This window comes from Pelophylax lessonae (genome assembly GCF_965119305.1).
Source record: "Pelophylax lessonae genome assembly, chromosome: 3".
Taxonomy (NCBI): Eukaryota; Metazoa; Chordata; class Amphibia; order Anura; family Ranidae; genus Pelophylax; species Pelophylax lessonae.
The window spans coordinates 310,606,145-310,629,830 of NC_138770.1; the positions used below are offsets into that span (position 1 = coordinate 310,606,145).

The window sequence follows — 23,686 nt, forward strand, 5'->3', positions numbered from 1 at the left end:
TGTTCAAGCTTATGGCTTAAAGGGTAAAATTCCACCTTTTTAGGTTAACCACTTGCCTACAGTGCACTTTCACCCCCTTCCTGCCCAGACCGATTTTCAGCTTTCAGCGCTCTCACACTTTGACTGAGAATTACTCAGTCATGCAACACTGTACCCATACAAAAATTGTGTCCTTTTTTTTCACATAAATAGAGCTTTCTTTTGATGGTATTTGATCAATACTGGGTTTTTTATTTTTTGTGCTATAAATAAAAAAAGACTGAAAATATTGTGAAAAAACGCATTTTTCTTTGTTTCTGTCATAAAATTTTGCAAATTAGTAATTTTTCTTCACAAATTTTGGCCAAAATTTATACTGCTACTTATCTTTGGTAAAAATAACCCAAGTAAGTGTATATTATTTGGTCTTTGTGAAAGTTATAGAGTCCACAAGCTATTGTGCGAATCATTGAAAATTGATCACACTTGATCACACCTGATGTACTGAAGGCCTATCTCATTTCTTGAGACACTAAAAAGTCAGGAAAGTACAAATACCCCCCAAATGACCCCTTGTTGGAAAGTAGACATTTCAAGGTATTTAATAAGGGGCATGGTGAGTTTTTTGAAGTTGTAATTTTTTCCCACAATGCTTTGCAAAATGAAGATTTTTTTTTTTTTTTTTTTTTTTACAAATTGCCGAATTAACAGGTTATTTCTCTCACACAGCACATGTATACTTGCAACTACACCCCAAAACACATTCTACTACTCCTCCTGAGTATGGCGATACCACATGTGTGAGACTTTTTCACAGCCTGGCCACATACAGAGGCCTAACATCCAAGTAGCCCCGTCCAGCATTCTAGGAGCACAAATTACACATATAATTTCCTGACAACCTATCGCACTTTTGAAGGCCCTGGAGCACCAGGACAATGGAAACCCCCATAAAATGACCCCATTTTGGAAAGCAAACAGCCCAACGTATAATTTTTGAGGCATAATGAGTCTTTTGAATGTGTCATTTTTTTCCACAAGTTTTTGGAAAATGTGGAAAGAAAATGAAAACATTTTTTTTTACACAAAGCTGTCCATTTATGCAATATTTCTAACACATAGCATGTACATAGCAAAAATTGCACCCCAAAATACATTCTGCTATTCCTCCTGAGTATGGCGATACCACATGTGTAACACTTTTTCACAGCCTGGCCACATACATAGGCCTAACATCCAAGTAGCGCTTTACACAAAGTTGTCCATTTATCCACTTTAAGACTGGGCCTATTTTTGACACTTGGTGTTTACAAGCTAAAATCATTTTTTTTTGCTAGAAAACTACTTGGAACCCCCAAACATTATATATATTTTTTTAGAAGAGACCCTAGAGAATAAAATGGAGATCGTTGCAATATTTTTTATCACACCATATTTGCGCAGCAGTCTTCCAAATGCAATTTTTTTGAAAAAAAATTCACTTTTTTGAACTAAAACATAAGAAAACAGTAAATTTAGCACAATTTTTTTCCATAATGTGAAAGATAATGTTACGCCGAGTAATTAGATACCCAACATGTCATGCTTCAAAATTGCGCATGCTCACAGAATGGCGCCAAACATTGGTACTTAAAAATCCCCATAGGCAACATTTTAAAAATTTCTGCAGGTTACTAGCTTAGAGTTACAGAGGAGGTCTAGGGCTCAAATTATTGCTCTCGCTCTAACGATCGCGGCGATACCTCACATGTATGGTTTGAACACCGTTTACATATGTGGGCGGGACTTGCGTTCGCGTTTGCTTCTGCGCGCGAGCTAACGGAGACAGGGCGCTTTAATTTTTTTTTTTTCCTATTTATTTTATTTATTATTTTTTTATTTTTACACAGTTTAAAAAAAAAAATGTTTTGATCATTTTTATTCCTATTACAAGGAATGTAAACATCCCTTGTAATAGAAATAGGCATGACAGGTCCTCTTTATTGTGAGATCTGGGGTCAAAAAGACCTCACACCTCACAACTACACTAAAAAAGAAAAAAAAAATAAATTGTTGAAAGAGGAAAAAAAAAAAAGCAAAAAAAAAAAAGCGGCCCTTTAAACCGGTTGCTAGGCAACGTCTTTTGACGTAGCTCCGGTCCTCCAAGACCATAGAGTTGAGTGAGGGCCATCTTGCCCTCACTCGACTTCCTGTCTCTGAGGATCCGGGACCGGATAGTTTTCCCCGCTGCCGGCGGGTCCGGTAAGCTGGGAAAACGTCTGGGACGCGGCAGGAAGGGGGGGGGCACCTCTTCCCCTGCCCTGTAAGGGTAATTCCGCGGCGAATCCGCCACTGGGACCACCCTTATCTGAAAGCCGACCGACCGCCGTTTCAAAAAATACTGGGGTTATGGGGGCTATCTGCTGCCATAACTCCAGTATTTAGCTTTTAATGGCCGACGCATATAGTCGTTAGGCGGTCAGTAAGTGATTGCATGTATATGGCAAACAGGTGACGATGACTGATGGGGTGACAGGTGACGATGACTGATGGGGTGACAGGTGACAATGACTGATGGGGTGACAGGTGACAATGACTGATGGGGTGACAGGTGACAATGACTGATGGGGTGACAGGTGACGATGACTGATGGGGTGACAGGTGACGATGACTGATGGGGTGACAGGTGACGATGACTGATGGGGTGACAGGTGACGATGACTGATGGGGTGACAGGTGACGATGACTGATGGGGTGACAGGTGACGATGACTGATGGGGTGACAGGTGACGATGATTGATGAGGTGACAAGTGATGATGATTGATGGGGTGACAAGTGACGATCACTGATGGGGTGTCAAGTGACGATGATTGATGGGGTGACAGGTGACGGTGATTGATGGGGTGACAGGTGACGGGCGATGGTCCCTGATGGGTGACAGGTGACGGGCGATGGTGCATGGCGGTACTGATGGCAGTCTCTGGTGACCGGTGAACTTTAGGCTACGTTCACATGTGAGCGTAGCGATCATGGGCAGAATCACTGCGATTCTGTCCGTGATCCAGAAATCATTGCAAATGGCGGGACGCCTGTGCGTTGCCCGTGATTTGCAATAGCACCCCAAATGCTGTGCGACGTTGCAGCGATTTCCGCCTGCCGAATCGAGGTAACATCACGCAAACAACGCATGACGCCCCAAAGAAACTCTTGTACCTTTTTTGGGCGTCATGCGATGTTTGCACGATGTTACCGCGATTCGGCAGGCGGAAATGGCGGCAACATCGCACAGCGTTTGGGGTGCTATTGCAAATCACGGGCAGCGCACAGGCGTCCCGCCATTTGCAATGATTTCCGGATCGCGGGCAGAATCGCGGTTATTCTGCCTGCGATCGCTGCGCTCACATGTGAACGTTATGGGTGTCAATTTCTGGGCACTGATGAGGTGACTGTTGGGTGACAGGGGACATTGGGGGGGGCTGAGGACTGTGTGTGGGGACCTTTATTTGTGTGCTTTTTACTTTTTACAGGGGTACAGAGCAGTAACTCACTATTTCTAGCTCTGCTCTCCTCACACTGGAAACTGTATGAGGAGAGAAGAGCTAGTAACACTGAGTTACTGCTCTTTGTTTACATTTTGTGATCGGCTGTGAATGGATTCACAGCCGATCACATAGTAAACAGTCACTGTCAGTGACTGTTTACTACCGCCGGTGACAGCTGTGTTCCTACGGAACACAGTGCCACCGACATGACCGCGCTGCGCGCTCCCGATCGCGCATGCGCGGTCATCTCCCGGGCGCCTCCATTGTGATCGGCTGTGTCATTGGAACACACCCGATCACGTGGGAAACAGCCATGCCTATTGGCTGTTTCCCCCCTGCCGGTGACCGGCTGTGTCCCGGGGACACGCCGACACCGGCAGTGCACGGCAGCGCGCCCGCGATCGCGCGCCTGCCCTGCTTGAATGGGCGGACGTCATTTGACGGCCGCCCAGGATAATAGCCGCACCGTCCCGCCGTCATATGACGGTGGGCGGGTGGTAAGTGGTTAAAAGCGCATTCTACCAGGAGGGTGAGCGCATCATCGGGTATCTATGGTTCAGATTTGCGGGGCTGCTACTTGGTCTTCGGTTCATACATTCACAAGGTTTTATCAAGTGGATGTTAGAGTCCAGGAAGGGGCTCAGTTTGGTATTAGCATGTTGCAAGCAGCACTAGAAGTTCTTATTGCTCTTTACTCAGGGGCAGTCATGGGGTTCTGTGTCCCCTCCCTTTAAGGCATTGCTTTAGGACATCCCATATAGTCATTATTACCTGCTCTGTGTCCTATGATGTACGATAAAGAAAATAGGATTTTTCCTACAGCTTACCTGTAAAATCATTTTCTTGGAGTACATCACAGGACACAGAGGTCCTTCCCCTCTTTTTCTGGGATCTTCATTGCTTGCTTCAAAAACAGAGGTTCTTCCTGTATGGGAGGGGTTATATGGGAGAATACCTTTACACATAGCTATGGCAGAGATCAGACAAAAAGGAGCCCAAGCCATAAACCACACGTTTGCCCAGGGTATGAAAATGCCACACCCTCCTGTTTTCTCCACCAGAGTCGGATCTCAATGTCTGCTCTATAGGCAGACATAGAATGAGATGATGTTGAGGCACCATTGGCAGAAGCTATGGAAGATTTTTCTCTCACAGGTTGCTGCTGTTTTGTTCAATTCTTTGACTATTGGATCACTCCAGAAAGGCTTTTTACTCCTCCCAAAATTTTTGCTGAACTCTTGCTAGTGGAAAAAGTTCACAATGTAGTGGTTTATCCCTGTTGTTCCTGCCTTCTCAGTCTTGAATGCACATCTCAATGTACTTATTGAAGATGCTTTTTTTGTAAAGATTCTGCAGATTATAGTTTGAGGTGCACTTAAAGGCTCTCAGACCCAACTCTGCAGCCAGCTTTTGCTGTCATTTCAGTACTTTAAATTGCAGCTAACTGGATTAGAGCAATGAACAACCAACCATGACCCTGTTTTCAAGGATTGTGCTTTAACAGCAATTGCAGCACCTGCCTTATGCTCTGCTTTTGTGTGGATGCCATAGAACATGTCATGACAGATTTACAAAGTGGCTTTAATCTCCATTCACATGTCCAGAATCTTGTGGCAAAAAGCCTGGACAGCTGAAGCTGCCTGTAAAATGCACCTTACAGGTATGCCTTTTCAAGAAAGACATTGGTTTAGAGAACCACTTGATCAATGAGGGAAGGTTTTACTCCCACAGTAAAAGATCCCAACCCCCTACCCCACACACTTCCTAGGGAACCTGTACCTCCTTGCAACACAAAGCACCTAAGCATTCATTCTACCCAGGCTTCAAGAAAATGGGTCCTTAAGCCAGACTACTTCAGTCTGATTTGCGAATAATGGGGGGCTGTGGATGAAAAAACCTAGCCTCCAGATTCAGCAAGACACTTCCTCTGTAGCCTTGATGAATGTTCCTCTAGACCTAGTTCTTCTCTGCCAGAATGATTCTCTGGTCTTTGTTCAGGCTAATACACAATTTCCCACCAGTGCAAATGCTGCCTTGTCTGTTGAAAAAGATTGCACCTTATTGCACCAAACTGGCCCAGAAAAACCTGGTACGTACATACCCAGACTTCTAGCGGATGACCCCTGGCCTCTTCTCAGGGCTCTCCATTTCATCTAAATTCTCAGTTTCTGTTTTTAATGGCATGGCTGTTGAAACCAGGCCTTAGGATAGTGGGGTCTATGAGCCTGTTCCTACCTAGAAAATCACCTACACAAAAAGCAGTTTTACCTTTTTCTCCTCGTGTGAACACTGGCACTTCAACCCCAGAGATTACTCTGCGCCTAACATTCTGGCCTTCCTACAATCCAATCTTGACTAAGCTTGGCCTTTGAAAGAGCAAGTATCAACCTTGTCTATTCTTTTTCAAAGACTCATCAGGGATATTCCCTAAAATACCCTCTGCTGAAAGTAGCCTTTCTGGTTGGTATTGTGTAAGGAGCTGTTTGTCATACTTAGACTGTTTTACTGCCAAGTTGCGATCAATCCTACACCTCAATGAGGACAGTCAGGTCATCCTTATGCTCTGATATAAATCATCCAAGGTAAATGTCTCATTGTCTGAAGATAGTCCGGTATTAGTCTACTTCAAAGCTACAGCTTTGAACAGACAGATTCCCTAGGTGTCCTGTCCTCGGGACCTTGCAAGGGACACCCTGCTTTAGTCCACCATTATGAGACACATAATCTGATTGCTAGAGCTCACACCGATGAAGACAAATCTCCTTCTCCCATTCCACCTTGTCGGTGAGAGTCTCCTTGCCATTTTGGCACCAGGCTCCTGTAGCCCAGTAGTGTAAAGCCACCACTTCGACATTTTTTCCTATTTTTCTACCATCTGGATATCCAGTCTTATGCAGATGCAGTGTTTACCCACAGGGTTCTTGAAGCACCATTCTGAAGTTGGGTCTGTTGGCACAGCTTTGTTTGCCTAGTTGTTGCCTACCCTTCTTATTCATTGTATGGGGATGTGTCAGGATCTATGAATACTTTGCCTGTGGCCTGTACTATAGGGATAAAACAATTTTTAACTTGCCTGTAAGTTACATATTTATAACTCAGTTACTCTGCATTGCTTGCTACAAACCTTAGGGCTCACAAGGTGGGGTAAGGTTATTGGGAAGGTGTCTTTCAAAGATTTGGCAGTGTCCAATCACCTGAAGGTGATTCGTCGATTTAATGGAATCACTCCTGAAAAGGATCATCGATCACTTAAAAATACACAACTTGCGCTCCAATTAGACCCCAAGATATGTATTCTAGGTCTCTTTCCTGACGACAATATTGACAAGTTTATGACTATTTCTTCAGGAAATCCTTTTTTATGCCTGTAGGCTCAAAACTACATTATGAATGTGAGCACAACCCCCCACCTTTCGGACATGGCTGTCGGAGATTAACTCTACCCAACAGATTTATCGCCATAGAGGTTGCCCTTCCAAATATGACAAGGTGTGGGGGCGATGGATGAAAAGCTCTCGCACATGCATTATTAGTTTCCGTCGCTGCCCCTGGGGTTCCTGTGACCCCTGGCTGTTGGGTGCTCCCCACTGCTTTGTATGGAATGACTCAGTTCCCACATAGCAGATGCATTACTGTGTGTTGTATATTTCAATGTATTCCCTGCTGTTCAATCTTTGCTTGTTGCCGCCTTATGATGTCCCTATGTTTTGCTTTGTTTTGGATAATGCTGTACCATGTTGTTATGCTATGCACTTCAATAAACTGTTTTTCAAGTTAAAAAAAAAAAAAAAAAAAAAAATACACAACTTGCTGGACCCAAAGCAGCATGGCTTTACTGAGGGCACATCATGTCAGACTAATCTAATTTCATTTTTGGACTATTACCAATGTTTTGGACCAGGGTGGTGCTGTGGACATGGCATATCTTGATTTCAGCAAGACATTTGATACCCTCACTAGACTTCTTGCACAGCAATTTAGAGGCCCGGATCATTTTCCCTGCTACTGACGGCTCCGGCAAGTGGGGAAAACGACCGGAGGGTGGGCACCTCTCCCGCCACCCATAAAATCGGATTTTTGTAAGATCTTACCGTAAAATCCTTTTCTCTTAAGCTCATTGACAGATGTAGTCTTCTTGATTCTCGAGCTGGGTTATGTTGTCTCCGCAGGAGTAGGACTAGGCAGAAAGACAAAATGTTCTGGCTCCACCTTAGGGGCAGTCCCTGAGGGTATATCCTCCCTCTCTCTGCTACAGGGAATCAGTTCTGTTCTAAAGCAGTAACAGAGAATTTAACCCAACCCAACTCAATGATAGAGGGGCGGGTACTACGTCTGTCAATGAGCTTAAGAGAAGGATTTTACGGTAAGATCTTACAAAAATCCGATTTTCTCTATCGCTCATTGACAGACGTAGTCTTCTTGATTCTCAAGAGCTGGGACATCCAGAAGCAGTGCCACAAATGAGGGGTGGGATTGACAAAAATCAAAATCCAATCTAGAAGGCCCAACCGGTGCCAAACTAGAAGTTTTAAAGGCTCATTATAAACAAAGAATGAGACTCAAAAGAAAAATTTCCAACGGAAAAAAACCCTCGAGGCAGACCACTGGTCTCCTCAAATGGCGACCTGCAAAACCTTGCGGCCAAACACGGCATCAGATGATGCCATTACATCAACTTTATAATGTTTTGTAAAGGTATGCACCGACGACCAGGTAGCCGCCTTGCACACCTGGACCACTGACGCCTGATGGCGAAAGGCCCATGACGCACTAAGCGCCCGAGTGGAGTGCGCCTTAACAGGGAACGGGGGCTCCCGACCCTTAATAGAATAAGCCTGTACCACCGTCTGTCTGATCCATTTGGAAATGGTCGCGGCAGATGCAGGCAACCCCTTTTTGGGTCCATCCGGGATCACAAAAAGTGAATCCGTCTTGCGAAACGAGTCCCTAAAAAAAATCTTTTTTTTTTTTTTTTTTTTAAAAGAAAAAATCTTGCCAGGACCAAAAAGATCCCAGCAAGGAACTTAGGTCCTTACTCCTGACTAGACAGAAAAAAACTGATTCCCTGTAGTAGAGAGAGGGAGGATATACCCTCAGGGACTGCCCCTAAGGTGGAGCCAGAACGTTTTGTCTTTCTGCCTAGTCCTACTCCTGCGGAGACAACATAACCCAGCTCTTGAGAATCAAGAAGACTACGTCTGTCAATGAGCGATAGAGAAAAGTGGTCCTGCGGCGAATCCACAGCTGGGACCACTGTTATGTGAAAGATATCCATGTATAGAAATAACGGGGTTATGGCAGCTATGTGCTGCCATAACACCAACATTTAACGTCAAAGTAACGGCGTAAATATGCAGCGGGCGGTCCGGAAGTAGTATGACTACTTTCTTAAAAGTATTTAATCTATGTATTGACCGTCCTGCCATACCGATTTGTACATGCTGGTTTTAACTTCTTTTATGTGAGTGTAATGGGTGAAGGGGGGAGTTTAAAATAAAGGTACATGCTATTTTCAAGCAATATTGCCCTATGTGTATCTTTGCTCCTTCCTTATGCACCGCAATATTTTGGAGACTTCTGCTGTGTACGATCGGCTTCTACAGAGATTTGTTTGCAGAGAGAGTCCAGGCTGGTTTCATTCTATGGGCGTGTATGCTTGAGCCTTCTGGTAAGCGTATATATGCATATATCTCACGAGTGGTGAGGTGGAGGTACACATTGATTAACGTCAAGGTGGAGCTTTATACCCGCACTAAGGCAAAGCGGTGATGGACTTTCTACCTGCACGGACTCTATTTTAAGATATACTGTGTATTTTTGTATACATTTGATTTTAGTATACATTGTGTTTACGATTAACTATCACATTCTATTCAGATAACCTATCAAGCGCCGCTTGTGCGTATTCATATGCACCTTTTTTTCAATCTATGTATTTACCTGTTTGCCCTGAGATCAGCTTAAGGCATTTGCTGTTGAGCTATTTAAGCAGTTGTTGGAAGTCATCTGATTTTTAAAACACAACTGTTTCTGATGAGGCAATTGCGAGTAAGTGGTTTAAAAAACAAAATAAATAAAACTGTTGCATGAAAATAAAACCTCCTGTGTAGCCAAGTCCTGAGGCTTTCAAATTTTGCAGTTAAATTATGGGACAAGGCTTCATACCAAGAGAGTCCTGGAAGCTATTTTTAGGCTAGGCCCTGGGTCCAGCAACTGATTTGAAGATCAGTTTGTGCACTTGAAACACACTTGGGGCCTTACGGCATTAAAGTGCATGTAAATTTAACAATTAAAGTGATGCTAAACTGTTATTTAAATTCTTTGTGTAAGGATATTGAATAGAGCGGTGGCTTACCACCTTTTTGGTCCCCCTACTGGCGTGGTCTCCTTCCTGCGGGTGCCCCCTTAGCAAGTTGTGCGGAGAGGGCACCCATGCAGGTGCGCTCTGTGCTGGCCTGTGTGCATCCATAGACACAGTGCGGCTTGGCCACTCCCCTGCTTCTTTCTCATAGTATTTGACAGCAGCGCAGCTTATGGTTCCTGCTTATGGTCTCCTATGTGAAAGAGCAGTGGGGCTGCAGAAAGGAGCAGTAATAAATTGTGAGAGGACTTAAGTGTTTAGGGGCATGGGCACAAGAAGTTGTGGGACATATTTTGCCTTAATGCAGGGAATGCATTAGGGAAAAAAAAAAAAAAAAAACCTTTAGAAGCACTCTAATATTTTGTCCCTTTTTAGTATCGTAAATATACAATTTAAAAGTTTTAAATGTGTTCAATAAGTGTAAAAATTCCTGGTTTTCTGCACAAATTTTGGCCAAAATATATACTGCTACTTATCTTTGGTAAAAATAACCCGAATAAGTGTATATTATTTGGTCTTTGTGAAAGTTATAGAGTCCACAAGTTATGGTGCTAATCATTGAAAATTTATCAAACTTGATCACACCTGATGTACTGAAGGCCTATCTCATTTCTTGAGACACTAAAAAGTCAGGAAAGTACAAATACCCCCCAAATGACCCCGTTTTGGAAAGTAGACATTCCAAGGTATTTAATAAGGGGCATTGTGAGTTTTTTGAAGTTGTAATTTTTTCCCACAACTCTTTGCAAAATGAAGATTTATTTATTTTTTTTACAAATTGACGTATTAACAGGTTATTTCTCTCACACAGCATATGTATACTTGCAACTACACCCCAAAACACATTCTACTACTCCTCCTGAGTATGGCGATACCACATGTGTGAGACTTTTTCACAGCCTAGCCACATACAGAGGCCTAACATCCAAGTAGCACCGACCGGCATTCTAGGAGCATAAATTACACATATAATTTCCTGACAACCTATCGCACTTTTGAAGGCCCTGGAGCACCAGGACAATGGAAACCCCCATAAAATGACCCTATTTTGGAAAGCAAACAGCCCAACGTATAATTTTTGAGGCATAATGAGTCTTTTGAATGTCATTTTTTCCCACAGGTTTTTGGAAAATGTGGAAAGAAAATGAAAACGCATTTTTTGTTTTACACAAAGCTGTCCATTTATGCAATATTTCTAACACATAGCATGTACATAGCAAAAATTGCACCCCAAAATACATTCTGCTATTCCTCCTGAGTATGGCGATACCACATGTGTAACACTTTTACACAGCCTAACCACATACAGAGGCCCAACATCCAAGTAGCACTTTACACAAAATTGTCCATTTATCCACTTTAAGACTGGGCCTATTTTTGACACTTGGTGTTTACAAGCTAAAATATTTTTTTTTGCTAGAAAACTACTTAGAACCCCCAAACATATATATATATTTTTTTTTTTAGCAGAGACCCTAGAGAATAAAATGGAGATAGTTGCAATATTTTTTTATCACACCATATTTGCGCAGCAGTCTTCCAAATGCAATTTTTTTTATAAAAAATTCACTTTTTTTAATTAAAAAATAAGAAAACAGTAAATTTAGCCCAATTTTTTTCCATAATGTGAAAGATAATGTTATGCTGAGTAATTAGATACCCAACACGTCATGCTTCAAAATTGCTTACGCTCACAGAATGGCGCCAAACATTGGTACTTAAAAATCCCCATAGGCAACATTTTAAAAATGTCTGCAGGTTACCAGCTTAGAGGTACAGAGGAGGTCTAGGGCTTAAATTATTGCTCTCGCTCTAACGATCGTGGCGATACCTCACATGTATGGTTTGAACACCGTTTACATATGTGGGCGGGACTTGCGTATACATTCGCTTCTGCGCGCGAGCTAAAGGGGACAGGGCGCTTTCATTTTTTTTTTCCCCCATTTTATTTATTTTTTTTTTATTTTTACAGTTTTAAAAAAAAAAAATGTTTTGATCATTTTTATTCCTATTACAAGGAATGTAAACATCCCTTGTAATAGAAATAGGCATGACAGGTCCTCTTTATTGTGAGATCTGGGGTCAAAGACCTCACAACTACACTAAAAAAGAAAAAAAAAAAGAAATTGTTGAAAAAGGAAAAAAAAAAAAAAAGTCCTTTAAACCGGTTGCTAGGCAACGACTTGACGTAGCTCCGGTCCTCCAAGACCATAGAGTCGAGTGAGGGCCATCTTGCCCTCACTCGACTTCCTGTCTCTGAGGATCCGGGACCGGATAGTTCTCCCCGCTGCCGGCGGGTCCGGTAAGCTGGGAAAACATCTGGGACGCGGCGGGAGGGGGCACCTCTTCCCCTGCACCGTAAGGGTAATTCCGCGGCGACCACCCTTATCTGAAAGCCGACCGCCCGCCATTTAAAAAAAATACCGGGGTTATGGCAGCTATCTGCTGCCATAACCCCAGTATATAACTTTTAATGGCTGACGAATATAGTCGTTAGGCGGTCGGTAAGTGGTTGCATGTATATAGCAAAAATTGCACCCCAAAATACATTCTATAAAGGAAAGTGTACAGGAATAGTCCGAGTCCATCTCCGATCCGCTACTATTAGCGATGTCAAATTCCGAATCGGATTCGGATATGGATTCGGATACTGATGAGAGCTCCCCGGTGCTCTCATCAGTCATGGAGAGGACCTGAAGGGCCTCCTCGCTGCTGTGCATCCTTTTTGACATGTTGGCTGTGATGGGCTGTGATGGGTGAAAGGTGACGATGACTGATGGGGTGACAGATGACAATCACTGACGGGGTGACAGATGACGATCACTGACGGGGTGACAGATGACGATCACTGACGGGGTGACAGGTGACGATGACTGATGGGGTGACAGGTGACGATGACTGATGGGGTGACAGGTGACGGGGGCGATGGTCACCGATGGGTGACAGGTGACGGGCGATGGTGCACGGCGGTACTGATGGCAGTCTCTGGTGACCGGTGAACTTTAGGCTATGTTCACATGTGAGCGTAGCGATCGCGGGCAGAATCACTGCGATTCTGCCCGCGATCCGGAAATCATTGCAAATCGCGGGGCGCCTGTGCGTTGCCCGTGATTTGCAATAGCACCCCAAACGTTGTGCGATGTTGCCGCGATTTCCGCCTGCCGAATCGCGGTAACATCGCGCAAACAACGCATGACGCCCCGAAGAAGCTCTTGTACCTTTTTTGGGCGTCATGTACCATTTTTGGGCGTTGCAGGCGGAAATCGCAGCAACATCGCACAGCGTTTGGGGTGCTATTGCAAATCACGGGCAACGCACAGGCGTCCCACGAATTGCAATGATTTCCAGATCGCGGGCAGAATCGCAGTGATTCTGACCGCGATCGCTACGCTCACAAGTGAACGTAGCCTTATGGGTGGCAATTTCTGGGTACTGATGAGGTGCCTTTTGGGTGACAGGTGCAATGGGGGGGGGGGGCTGAGGACTGTGTGGGGACCTTTATTGCTGTGATTTTACTTTTACAGGTACACAGAGCAGTAACTCACTGTTTCTGGCTCTGCTCTCCTCCCACTGGAAACTGTGTGTGAGGGGAGAAGAGCTAGTAACAGTGATTTACTGTTCTGTATTTACATTTTGTGATCGGCTGTGAATGGATTCACAGCCGATCACATCGTAAACAGCCACTGTTAGTGACTGTTTACTACTGCCGGTGATTAGCTGTGTTCCTAGGGAACACAGAGCCACCGACATGACCGCTCTGCGCGCTCCCGATCGCGCATGCGCGGTCTTATTCCAGGCTTTGCTGTTGTGATCGGCTGTGTCATTGGAACACAGCCAATCATGTGGGAAAACAGCCATGCCCATTGGCTGTTTCCCCCCTGCCAGTGACGGGCTGTGTCCCAGGGACACGCCGACACCGGCAGTGCAGGGCGGCGTGCACAGGATCGCGCGCCTGCCCTGCTTGAATGGGCGGACGTCATATGACGTCCGCCCAGAACAATGGTCGCACCGCTCCGCCGTCATTTGGGCGGGCGGGCGGCAAGTGGTTAACTGCACGAACCACATTTAGTGAATGTAACAATCTTTCCTCTGGAGTCTGAGGATTTGGAAAAAAGGAAGGCAGAACTATATTCTGGTTTAGGTGAAAACCTGATACTACTTTAGGCAAAAAGGATGGAACAGGCAGAAAGACCACTTTATCCTGATAAAGGATCAAAAATGGCTCTCTACAGGAAAGAGCCGCTAACTCAGACCCTCCTGGCTGAGGTTATAGCAACCAAAAAAGACCAATTTCCTTACCAATACTACCAAGGGAATCTGCCTGATAGGTTCAAAGAGCTGCCTCTGCAGTGCCGAGAGTACAAGATTCAGATCCCAAGGACACAGGGGTGGCTTAATTGGCAGAACCATGCAAATCCCACCTTGCATATATGTCCGCACTAAAGTGCGTCGCTAAAGGTCTCTGGAAAAAAAACAGACAAGGCTGAGACATGACCTTAAATGGTCCCCTAAAGCCAATTTTAAGAGCACCCTTATCTGAAGAAAAGCAAGAATTCTACCAATGACAATCTTACGAGGATGCCAATTCTTGGATTCACACCAAGAGATATAGGATTTCCAAACTCTATAATAGATACTCCTCGAGGCGGGTTTTCTGGCATTAATCAATGTAGCCAAAAAAACCGAGCCAGAGATCCCCCGATCCTTTAAGCTTCTGGTTTCAATAGTCAGGCCGTCAAATTCAGCGACCATAAAGCAGGATGGAATATGGAACCTTGGGAGAGAAGATCTGGACGACATGGAAGCAACCATGGCTCCCCCATGGCTAACCTCACAACCTCTGCGAACCAAGGCCTCCTTGGCCACGCAGGAGCCACCAGGACCACTGGCTTCCCTTCCATCTGAATTCTGCTCAACCACCGTAGCAGAAGTTGGACCGGAGGAAATGCATACATCAGGCTGAATTGTGACCAAGGCGTCACTAAGGCATCTGTTCCGATAGTGATCGGATCCAAGGTTCTGGACACAAAATTGTCCAGCTTGTTGTTGAACCTGGATGCCAATAGATCTTCGTTGGGGGTACCCCAATGTTGACAGATTAGCCGAAACACCTCGGGATGCAAGGACCACTCCCCTGGACACAAATTGCTGGTGACTTAGAAAGTCTGCCTGTCAATGGTTCACACCCAGAGTGGATACTGCTGACAAACGTGAATCATACCTCTCTGCCCATGTCCATATGTGGTTCACCTCTTTCTGAACCAATTGGCTCCTGGTGCCCCCCCCCCCCCCAATGGTTAATATAAGCCACCAGGGTGGCATTGTTGGACTGAATCCTGACAGGACCCCCCTGCAACCTGGTTGTCCAATGACAGCGCCAGACAGGCTGCCCTGGTTTTCAAGATGTTGATGGGCAAGGGTCTTTCTACCCAAGACCAAGTCCCCTGGACCGAAAGACCCTCCAAGACAGCCCCCCCCCAGCCAATAAGGCTTGCGTCTGTGGTAGGTACAACTTCCAGGTTACTGCCAAAAAAGATTTTCTTTTGCTTAGGTTGATGAGAACCATCCACCAAGACAGATCCCGCCTGACCCCTGGAGCAAGAGACATAGGGGAATCCAAACGCTTGGTCCTTCTCGTTCCAAGCAGAGAGAACACTGTTCTGAAACAGTCTGGAGTGGATTTGAGCATAAGGGACAGCCTCGAAAGAGGCCACCATTTTGCCCAATAGTATCATGCATAGTCGTATGGAGGGAAATTTTTCCTCCCTACAAACCAAACTTATTAGGGCTACAACCTTTTAGGACAGGGAAGAAAAAAAAAAAAAAAAAAAAACAACTTTGTCTTAACTGTGTCAAGAACGAGAACCAGACCCACATATTCCAAGACTGGAACAGACTTTAAGGTCGATTTCTCTAGATTGATAATCCAACCCAAATCTTCTAGGCACTGGATTGTTAGGGACACGTCTTGTGCTTGCCCTAAGCTTGAATGATTCTGCAACAGTAGGTTGTCCGTAACCCATGATAGAGACGCCTTGGGGCCTTAAAAAGGCTAACACAGGGGCCAAGATTTTTGTAAACACCCAGGAGCTGTAGCCAGATCGAACGGTAAAGCCAAAAACTGGAAATGGCACTGTCCTACAGCAAACCACAGAACCTCTGAGGAAGCCTGAAAAATTGGTACATGGGAGGTTTGCATCCTTGATATCTATGGAAGCTAGAATATCTCCTCTTCCTAGAAAGGCTGCCACAGAGCGGATTGATTCCATGTGAAAAGACCGAACGGTCAGATACTGGTTCAGAGCTTTGAGATCTAGAATGGGTCTTGCCTCGCCATTTGGTTTTGGCACTGTAAAGTGATTTGAGTAAAAATCCGTGAACCTTTCACTAGTTGGAACCTCCACAATCCCGCCCTGTACCCACAAATGTTCCAGGGCCTGGAACAAGGACTTCCTTTTAACTGGGCAAACCGGGACATTTGAACCCTTGAAACCGAGGAGTAAACTCTCAGAACTCTATCATGTAGCCCTGTAACACTGTGGACAAAACCCACCTGTCCTGCACCACTCCTCCCCAAGTTTCTGAGAATTGAAGGAGCCTTTCCCCCACCCAAACAAGTGGGGGCACCCCTCATAAGGCGGATTTGGAACCTGATTTAACAGGCCTTTGGACCCAGGGTTTTTTCTGACCTTGATTTTGAGGTCTTCTAACCCCTGACGGCTGAGGCCATCGGAACTGCCTAGAAGCTGACGTGTTAAGAGGTACCGTAACACTTTGAGCTTTAAAAGATGGATGTCTAATCCTCCTTTTGTGATAGTGAATATGGGTTATTGCGCTCAGCAGTATACTCACAATAAAGTGCTAATGCATAAATAACAAACATATGAACCAATTATTTGCAAGTGAATATTCCAATGAATATAGCAATAATAAAATTAATAAACATAGTCCTTGAAAAGTGCTCGGTGCAAACTTTAAGTTCCAGCAGCAAATACAATTGGACTTGATGTGAAATGCCTTCACCAATCACCATACACCCAGTGCTCGGATAAAATACTTCTTACCAAAAGAAGTTGACCCCTTAGTTATAGGGGGTCATGATCGCAATGTATCTCCACAAGAGCTCCAAAATCTCCTATTACAGTCTTCACATCCAGTGTGTGATAAGCCAGAAGTAAACAGATGACTCCGAGACTCCGGACTGTATTGACTCCACCGAAACTCGGACTTATAAGTCCCGTGGTTATGTAGAAACAGGAACTCTGAACAATATGCACAGGGCAGTCTCCTCCTTTTACTGGCAAAAATGCTCTTTTTCCACCTAACATTTTCTGGATGCATTGATCTAGATCCTCACCAAAGACGTTCCCCCATGGAAAGGAAAAGCTGTCAGTGTCTTACAAGGTAATTCTAACCAATTCTTAAGCCATAGTACTCTGCACATATGAACAGAGAAGAACAATTCGTGAAATCTGTTGGATAGAATTCTTAAGGGCACCGACTGCAAAACACAAGGTACGAGGAAACTATGCCAAACTATGCCAAAAAATTTTGTCTGCAGTTTGAATGCAAAGAGTTATACAAGCTAGGGATTAGAGCTGCACGATTCTGGATAAAAGGAGAATCGCGATTCTTTTGCTTAGAATAAAGATCACGATTTCCTCATGATTCTCGGCGTAACATCTTTTACATTATGTAAAAAAATTGGGCTAACTTTACCGTTTAGTTTTTTTTTAAATTAAAGTGTATTTTTTCACAAAAAATGCGTTTGAAAGACTTCTGCGCAAATACGGTTACATGGTTAGTCAGTTTGAAAAAAAGACAAGTCCATCTGGCTCCTCCAATAAAAAAAAAAAAAAAAAAAAAAAAACAGTGTGACATAAAAGATCGCAATGATCACCATTTTATTTTCCAGGGTCTCTGGTAAAAAAAATATATTTGTTTTGGGGTTCCAATAAAATTTCTAGCAAAAAATACTGATTTTAACTTTTAACCAACAAGTGTCAGAAAAACGCTTAGTCTTTAAGAGGTTAAAATCCCTTCACTTACAGACGGAAAATCATTCCTTTGATCTGAAAGTACGAAATTATACATTGGAAAACATCATGTTTATAGTTATCTATAGCTGCCAGAGGCTCTTTTTTTGACAGCTGTGAGTGAGCAGAGAACACTCATGTAAGAATCGAGGACATGCTGTTTTAAGATCGTGAAGGGGGTTGAATCGAGATCGCACTTTTTTTTAACAATTAATCGTGCTGCTCTACTAGGGATTAAACTGTTACCTTTGAGAAGATTCCTGAATTCACTGCCCAGTCTACTGCAGTCGTCATCCTCCTGTCCACTGTCAAACTGTGCCTCTATAATAAGATCTGGACTCCCGTCATCATTTGTGTCATTATGCGCAGCTGTAGCTTCTGGTTTTATTACCTGTATCCATAAAAGGCAAACCATAGATGATTAAATTGCCCACATATCAAAAGTAGGGCAGTATGCTTAAATGGTGAAGGCAGGGCAAAATATAAAAAACCTATACCGTACATATCTGCAATATACAGTATACACAGTCCCTATATTTTATTTCTTTAGGACGTTTGCAGACATGCACTAGAGGGTTGCACAGTGTAAATTTGGGCATCTCTGTGCCCTGGAATGACAGGTGAATCGTAAAGCCACATATAGCCAGCCTTTAAAAATGGTCAGGCTGACTGAAGCTGCAGGTGTCTGGGCATATATGCAAATACTAATTTTAACATGAAACCCAGGGCGTACAAAGTCTGTATTAGGGGCAATTCTAAAGTTCCAGAGCGCTTATCAGCAACATTTGTGAATATACGCATACAACTGCAGCTTAAGCCAGCTTGTCATTGGCTTGTACAGGCTAGCTCTACGATCCACCTGTCACTACTGCGCAGTGAAACACATTGTACCACCCGCATACTGCAGTAAAACATAGGATTTTTGACTTGCCTATAAAATCTGTTTTTTGGAGTACAGTACAGGCAGGATACAGTGTCTTAGTACTAACTACGTGTTACATGCAACTACTGTACTGTTAGGTGTTTGAACACAAGCAAAAAGGAAGCTGCAGGGACATCCCCAATATAACCCCTCCCACTCACAGCAAGCTTCACCTTACTAGGAATCTATTGGAAGATCATAAATAAGCGGGAGAAGCGTGTGTGCTGTACAGCACTCCAGGAAATCTAATTCAAGTAATGAGGGGCCAACGATCTGACACAAAGGCCAGAGCAGAGATTTGCTGCTCAATGTTACTTAAAGAAGAGTTCTGCCCCCCATAATATAATTTAAAGTCAGCAGCTACAAATACTGTAGTACTAATATTAGGACTTACCTGTGTACAGGGTTCCCACGATGTCGGCAACCAAAGCAAATTTTCAGATGGGTGCTGCAGCCGCCATTCAAGGTAAGGGAAACCGTCAGTGAAGCCTTTCAGCTTCCCAGCCAGGTCCCTACTGCGCATGCACGAAGTGCGCTAAGCTTTCTAACTGGTCCGGCAGCGGAGAAAGGAGGAGAAGGGCCGAACTTTCTGAGGGACAGCGCTGCGGCGATGTCTCCAAAGAAGTGGAGAAGGGTACCTGTCAAACACAGATTACCCCCCCTCCCCCCTTGAAAGGTGCCAAATGTGGCACTGGAGGGGCAGGGGAGGAAGCATATAACCAGAAGTTTCACTTTTGGGATGGAACTCCGCTTTAAGGCCAAATGCTGGTCCAGAAAGCTCCCTGGGAAGAAATATCCTAGCCTTGCACTATGCAAAATATGTCCTCCAGATGCAATAGTTGACATTGGATGATGTCAACCATCTAGCCATCAGGAGGCTAGCTATTTGGTTAAAAAAATGTCAACTGTGCGTGCTGATCGACACCATGCTTGCTTTACAAAATGTCCCTTTTGGTTCCAAACATTTACTGGAGATGTAAAAGGGAAGATGTGTCACAAAATTTTGTAAGGCAGGGCACCATCACCAAATGGGTATCAGAGGTTCATAAGATGATCTCAAAAATCCCTACCTATAATCTTGACTTGACCCCATTTCAATATTTGTTTCTTCCATACCTAAAAACCTAAATTTCAAAAAAGTTGGGACGCTGTGTAAAATCTACATAAAAACAGAAAGCAATGATTTGTAAATGTAATTTTATTCACAATAGAAAATTGAAAATTTAGGGAAAAAAAATAAGGTAATTTTGAAATTGATAGCAGCAAAACATCTCAAAAAGCTTTCGGAAGATGAGCAAAATGAATAGTCTGAACCGGACACGTCAAATCCAATTTCCTTATTGCATCACACAACCAGCCTTTGAAATGCACGCCTTCTCCAGCAAGACTAGCGATGGTGCTGGAAGATTAGTACAGTTGAGCAGGATGTGTTGGGCACCACATAATGTGAGCAGCATTTATTTTTTAAAAAATTCTTGATTGAATTTTAAAAAGGCATAGTTTAACAAAAAGCCTATTGGGCATACCCAGGCTTAAACAAAGACAATATGACCTAACAAAACAACACCACAAAAACACACTTGATATGTTAACCAATGCCCTAGGGCAAATCTGTTCCACTGAAGGCAACATAAATACCATACAAAGAGGATTGATCCTACAGTGCTCTCAAATGAGCCAGAACCACTCCCAAGGAAATACTACCAGAAGTGCTAGGGGGACAGAGGGACATAGAGACGGAAGCCACAGTCTCCTTGGAACCTTTATTAGGGCATCCTCTAGACTTTATACAGTGGTACCATTTTTATTAACTATGGACTTCCAGAAATCAGATGTAGGAGACTGAGGGGATTTCCATTGAAGAAGAATAGATTTACAAATATAGAACAGTAACAGTCCCCAACAGAGTTGCCATTGCTCTAGACATGGCCAGTAAAATGAACAAGACCCAGTAATATAGATATCAATTGATAAGGGCACCAAAACAGTTGTGAGGCAACAAAAACACTTCTGACATTTCCCCCAAAAAACATGTATAAAATGAGGCTGGGTCCCCTAGACCAGTGGTCCTCAACTCCAGTCCTCAGGGCCCACCAACAGGCCAGATTTTAGGTATTACCTTGGGGAGATGCAGTCTAGAGTTCTGCAATCACTGAGCAGCAAATTATATCACCTGTGATGTATTTCAGTTATCTTGCAAACCTGGCCTGTTAGTGGGCCCTGAGGACCAGGGTTGAGGACCACTGCCCTAGACAATGCTAACCTTTTGATGGATGTGAGGGAAAAAGTCCCGTGCAGTTTTTAGGAGGTAAAATATACCCTTTGGAGAATTTAAATTGGATCAATCGTTCTCTGGTTTAGACCAATTGTTACATGGGGTAATTCCAAATGTCCTCTTAGTCCTCGAAGTCTAGCTCCGCAACCTTCCTGTGCCAGCACTCTGTTTGTTGAGGCCCTTGTGTATATTAGGATGAAGGACTTTGTATATGGTTGATAGAGGTTTTGTCAGAGAATCCTCTCGCAACAAAGGCTCAATCCCTGAAACCATGAAGGAGAGAGGTTCAGTAGAGAATTGCAAATGAAAAGCATGGAGTAATTAAATGCATCAGAACAGATACGAGTTAGGGAGAGACTATTGCGTTTTTAAGGGGTCAAAAGTATGAAGGGCCGCTCCTTCACATATTTGAATAAGATACTAGATTCCTTTGGAGGCCCATATTCTGGAATGATAAAATTGATAAAGTGAGGGGCTCAACCAGAGAGGTGTAGGAGGTGACCACCTATGAGATGACAGGGCATTGTAACTGCCATGCCTTAAGAACAGCCTTCACCTGTCACAGAGGGGGGGGGGGGGGGGTCGAGGACACGTTGTATAGTAAATTACATAAAGCTTCATATAAATCCAGATATACTACTGCTCCATTAGTATCATTTGCCACCCATCATATAGCGAGTAGCATTTTCAAACTATGTCTGCACCTTTTTTACCATAAACATACTACACTTTGATCGACCTTTGGGTCTCTTATTTGCTCCTTGAGTGAATGAGAGCTTATATTAGTAAGACCTTCAATCCTTATGTAAAGATCTGAAAAAACACACACAGAGATTACCATAGAAGGCAGGTAGGCTGCTTTGCCAGCCAAATAAATCTGGTGAGTGCATACTTCACGTGGGCATGCGGATCAACATTTGTAAAGAAAAGTTTATTACACATTTTTCACAAAAGCACAGTGATTTGGGACAGTTTATCACTTTGTGATATGGGCTTTAAAATAATGGTATAGTTTAAAAATGTTTTTTCCAGATTAACCATGTATATTGATTAATGGTATGAATATTGGCACGTTGATGCACTAGCGCCTGCCTCTGCATTTTTATATTAGTTACAGGTGTTCTACACCTGTATTTACTAGGTTGCGCTTTGTATAGGATTTGCAAAATTTCATGGAAAGGCCTTTCAAATTGTTTTACTTCTGGATACACACAACACACAGTACTTTAATTTCTTAGCTATCCACATGGTCAATGAGGCTAGAATGTGTATACTTGTACATCGGCAAGCCACTTGAGTCTACTGTAGAAAACTGGTTTACCCGACTTAACAGAATGTCAACAAAAGAATTGAGCCACATCTCCCATAGCATAACCAGCTTAAATTACCACCAGTCTTTTTTGTTCATTAAGGGCAATTGGGTGGGGAGGGGAGGGGGGGTCTTGGCATGGACTCTTGAAGTGTTCCAATCCCTCTTTTACATGTAGCTTTCTTTTACATGTAGCTTTACAGGGCATCTTAACAGACATTTGGGAAGGACAGAATTTGGCAAAAAAAAACCTACTATGAATGCACAAGCGTCCCTGGTCCTGGTAACTATCCAGTTTAGGTTTTGAATCTGCATTCCAGAAGATGCACATTTGGCATCCATTACTTGTGGCAAATTGCTTGGAACACCTCTGGGTGTAGAGTGCATCTGCCAGACCCAAATTCTCATCTCATGGTTGATAAAATTCACCTGACAATTTTCCACATCTGGGAGGTATGGTTGTGTCCAAGGATCAAGTCTGGTTCCCTTTGAGGATGGTGATTTCTGTTGCTTCCTTGGACCATTCCTGTAGTAGTTGGCTGAACTCATGGGTGAGAGGTCCAGCTCAAAAAGGGTTAACCTAGTAGTCTAGATGTCTTTTCAGTTTTCAGATCCAGTACAGTCAATCACATTTAAAAGCAAAAAAAATCCCCACTCCTAAGCGTAGCATTAAAACATTTACATTTACAAGGTATTAAAAAGCGTATCAGTCTCCAGCAGGTGGCACCCTTCCAGGTTTTAAATGGCGAGTCAGCCCCATCTGGGTGTATGTGATTGTAAGGTGCTTGGAACCAGGAAGTAAACCAGAAAGAGCCAACAGAGGCAGCAGACTGTGTGAATATCACACGGATGAGAACCACTGGACAGCAAGGCCGTGTTCTAGGCAAACAAAACGCCCGCGAGGTCATGTGACAAATGGGCATGAATGAGTTTTGGGCCATGGCCCCTTTGTTAAACCTCTCATGTATCATTCCATGCCCATCTTTGGCAGCTGCACTAGTGCAACCCTATTCTTGTGCACAGGTACGTTTAGGGTGTTAATACCCTTTACATATCTTTTTTGTTTCAAACTTCCACATTTCCCTTGGAAATAGGTTTGAACTAAAATATTGAGTCCCTTGGTCCGGGCTAGAGGGTAATGACCCTCAAGAAAGGCACTATTAACAGCAGCAAGAAGTTCTGCCTGTCTTTTCAGGTTGGAAGGCAAATTCAAAAGCAAAAACAGATGAGGAATCGAAGTACACAAATCCGGTTTTTAAACCCAGGAAAAGACTCTCTGGAC

The 23,686-nt window shown here is 43.7% G+C and overlaps 1 protein-coding gene across 1 annotated transcript in view; it reads right to left on the reverse strand.

Annotated features, from left to right (window-relative positions):
- Positions 1-23,686, reverse strand: part of DIS3L2 (DIS3 like 3'-5' exoribonuclease 2) — a 1,275,365-nt gene that overhangs the window by 839,588 nt on the left and 412,091 nt on the right. Inside the window, exon 8 of the mRNA XM_082248603.1 lies at positions 18,145-18,289. Within this exon, the coding sequence (XP_082104729.1) occupies positions 18,145-18,289 (145 nt within the window). The remainder of the gene's footprint in view (positions 1-18,144; positions 18,290-23,686) is intronic.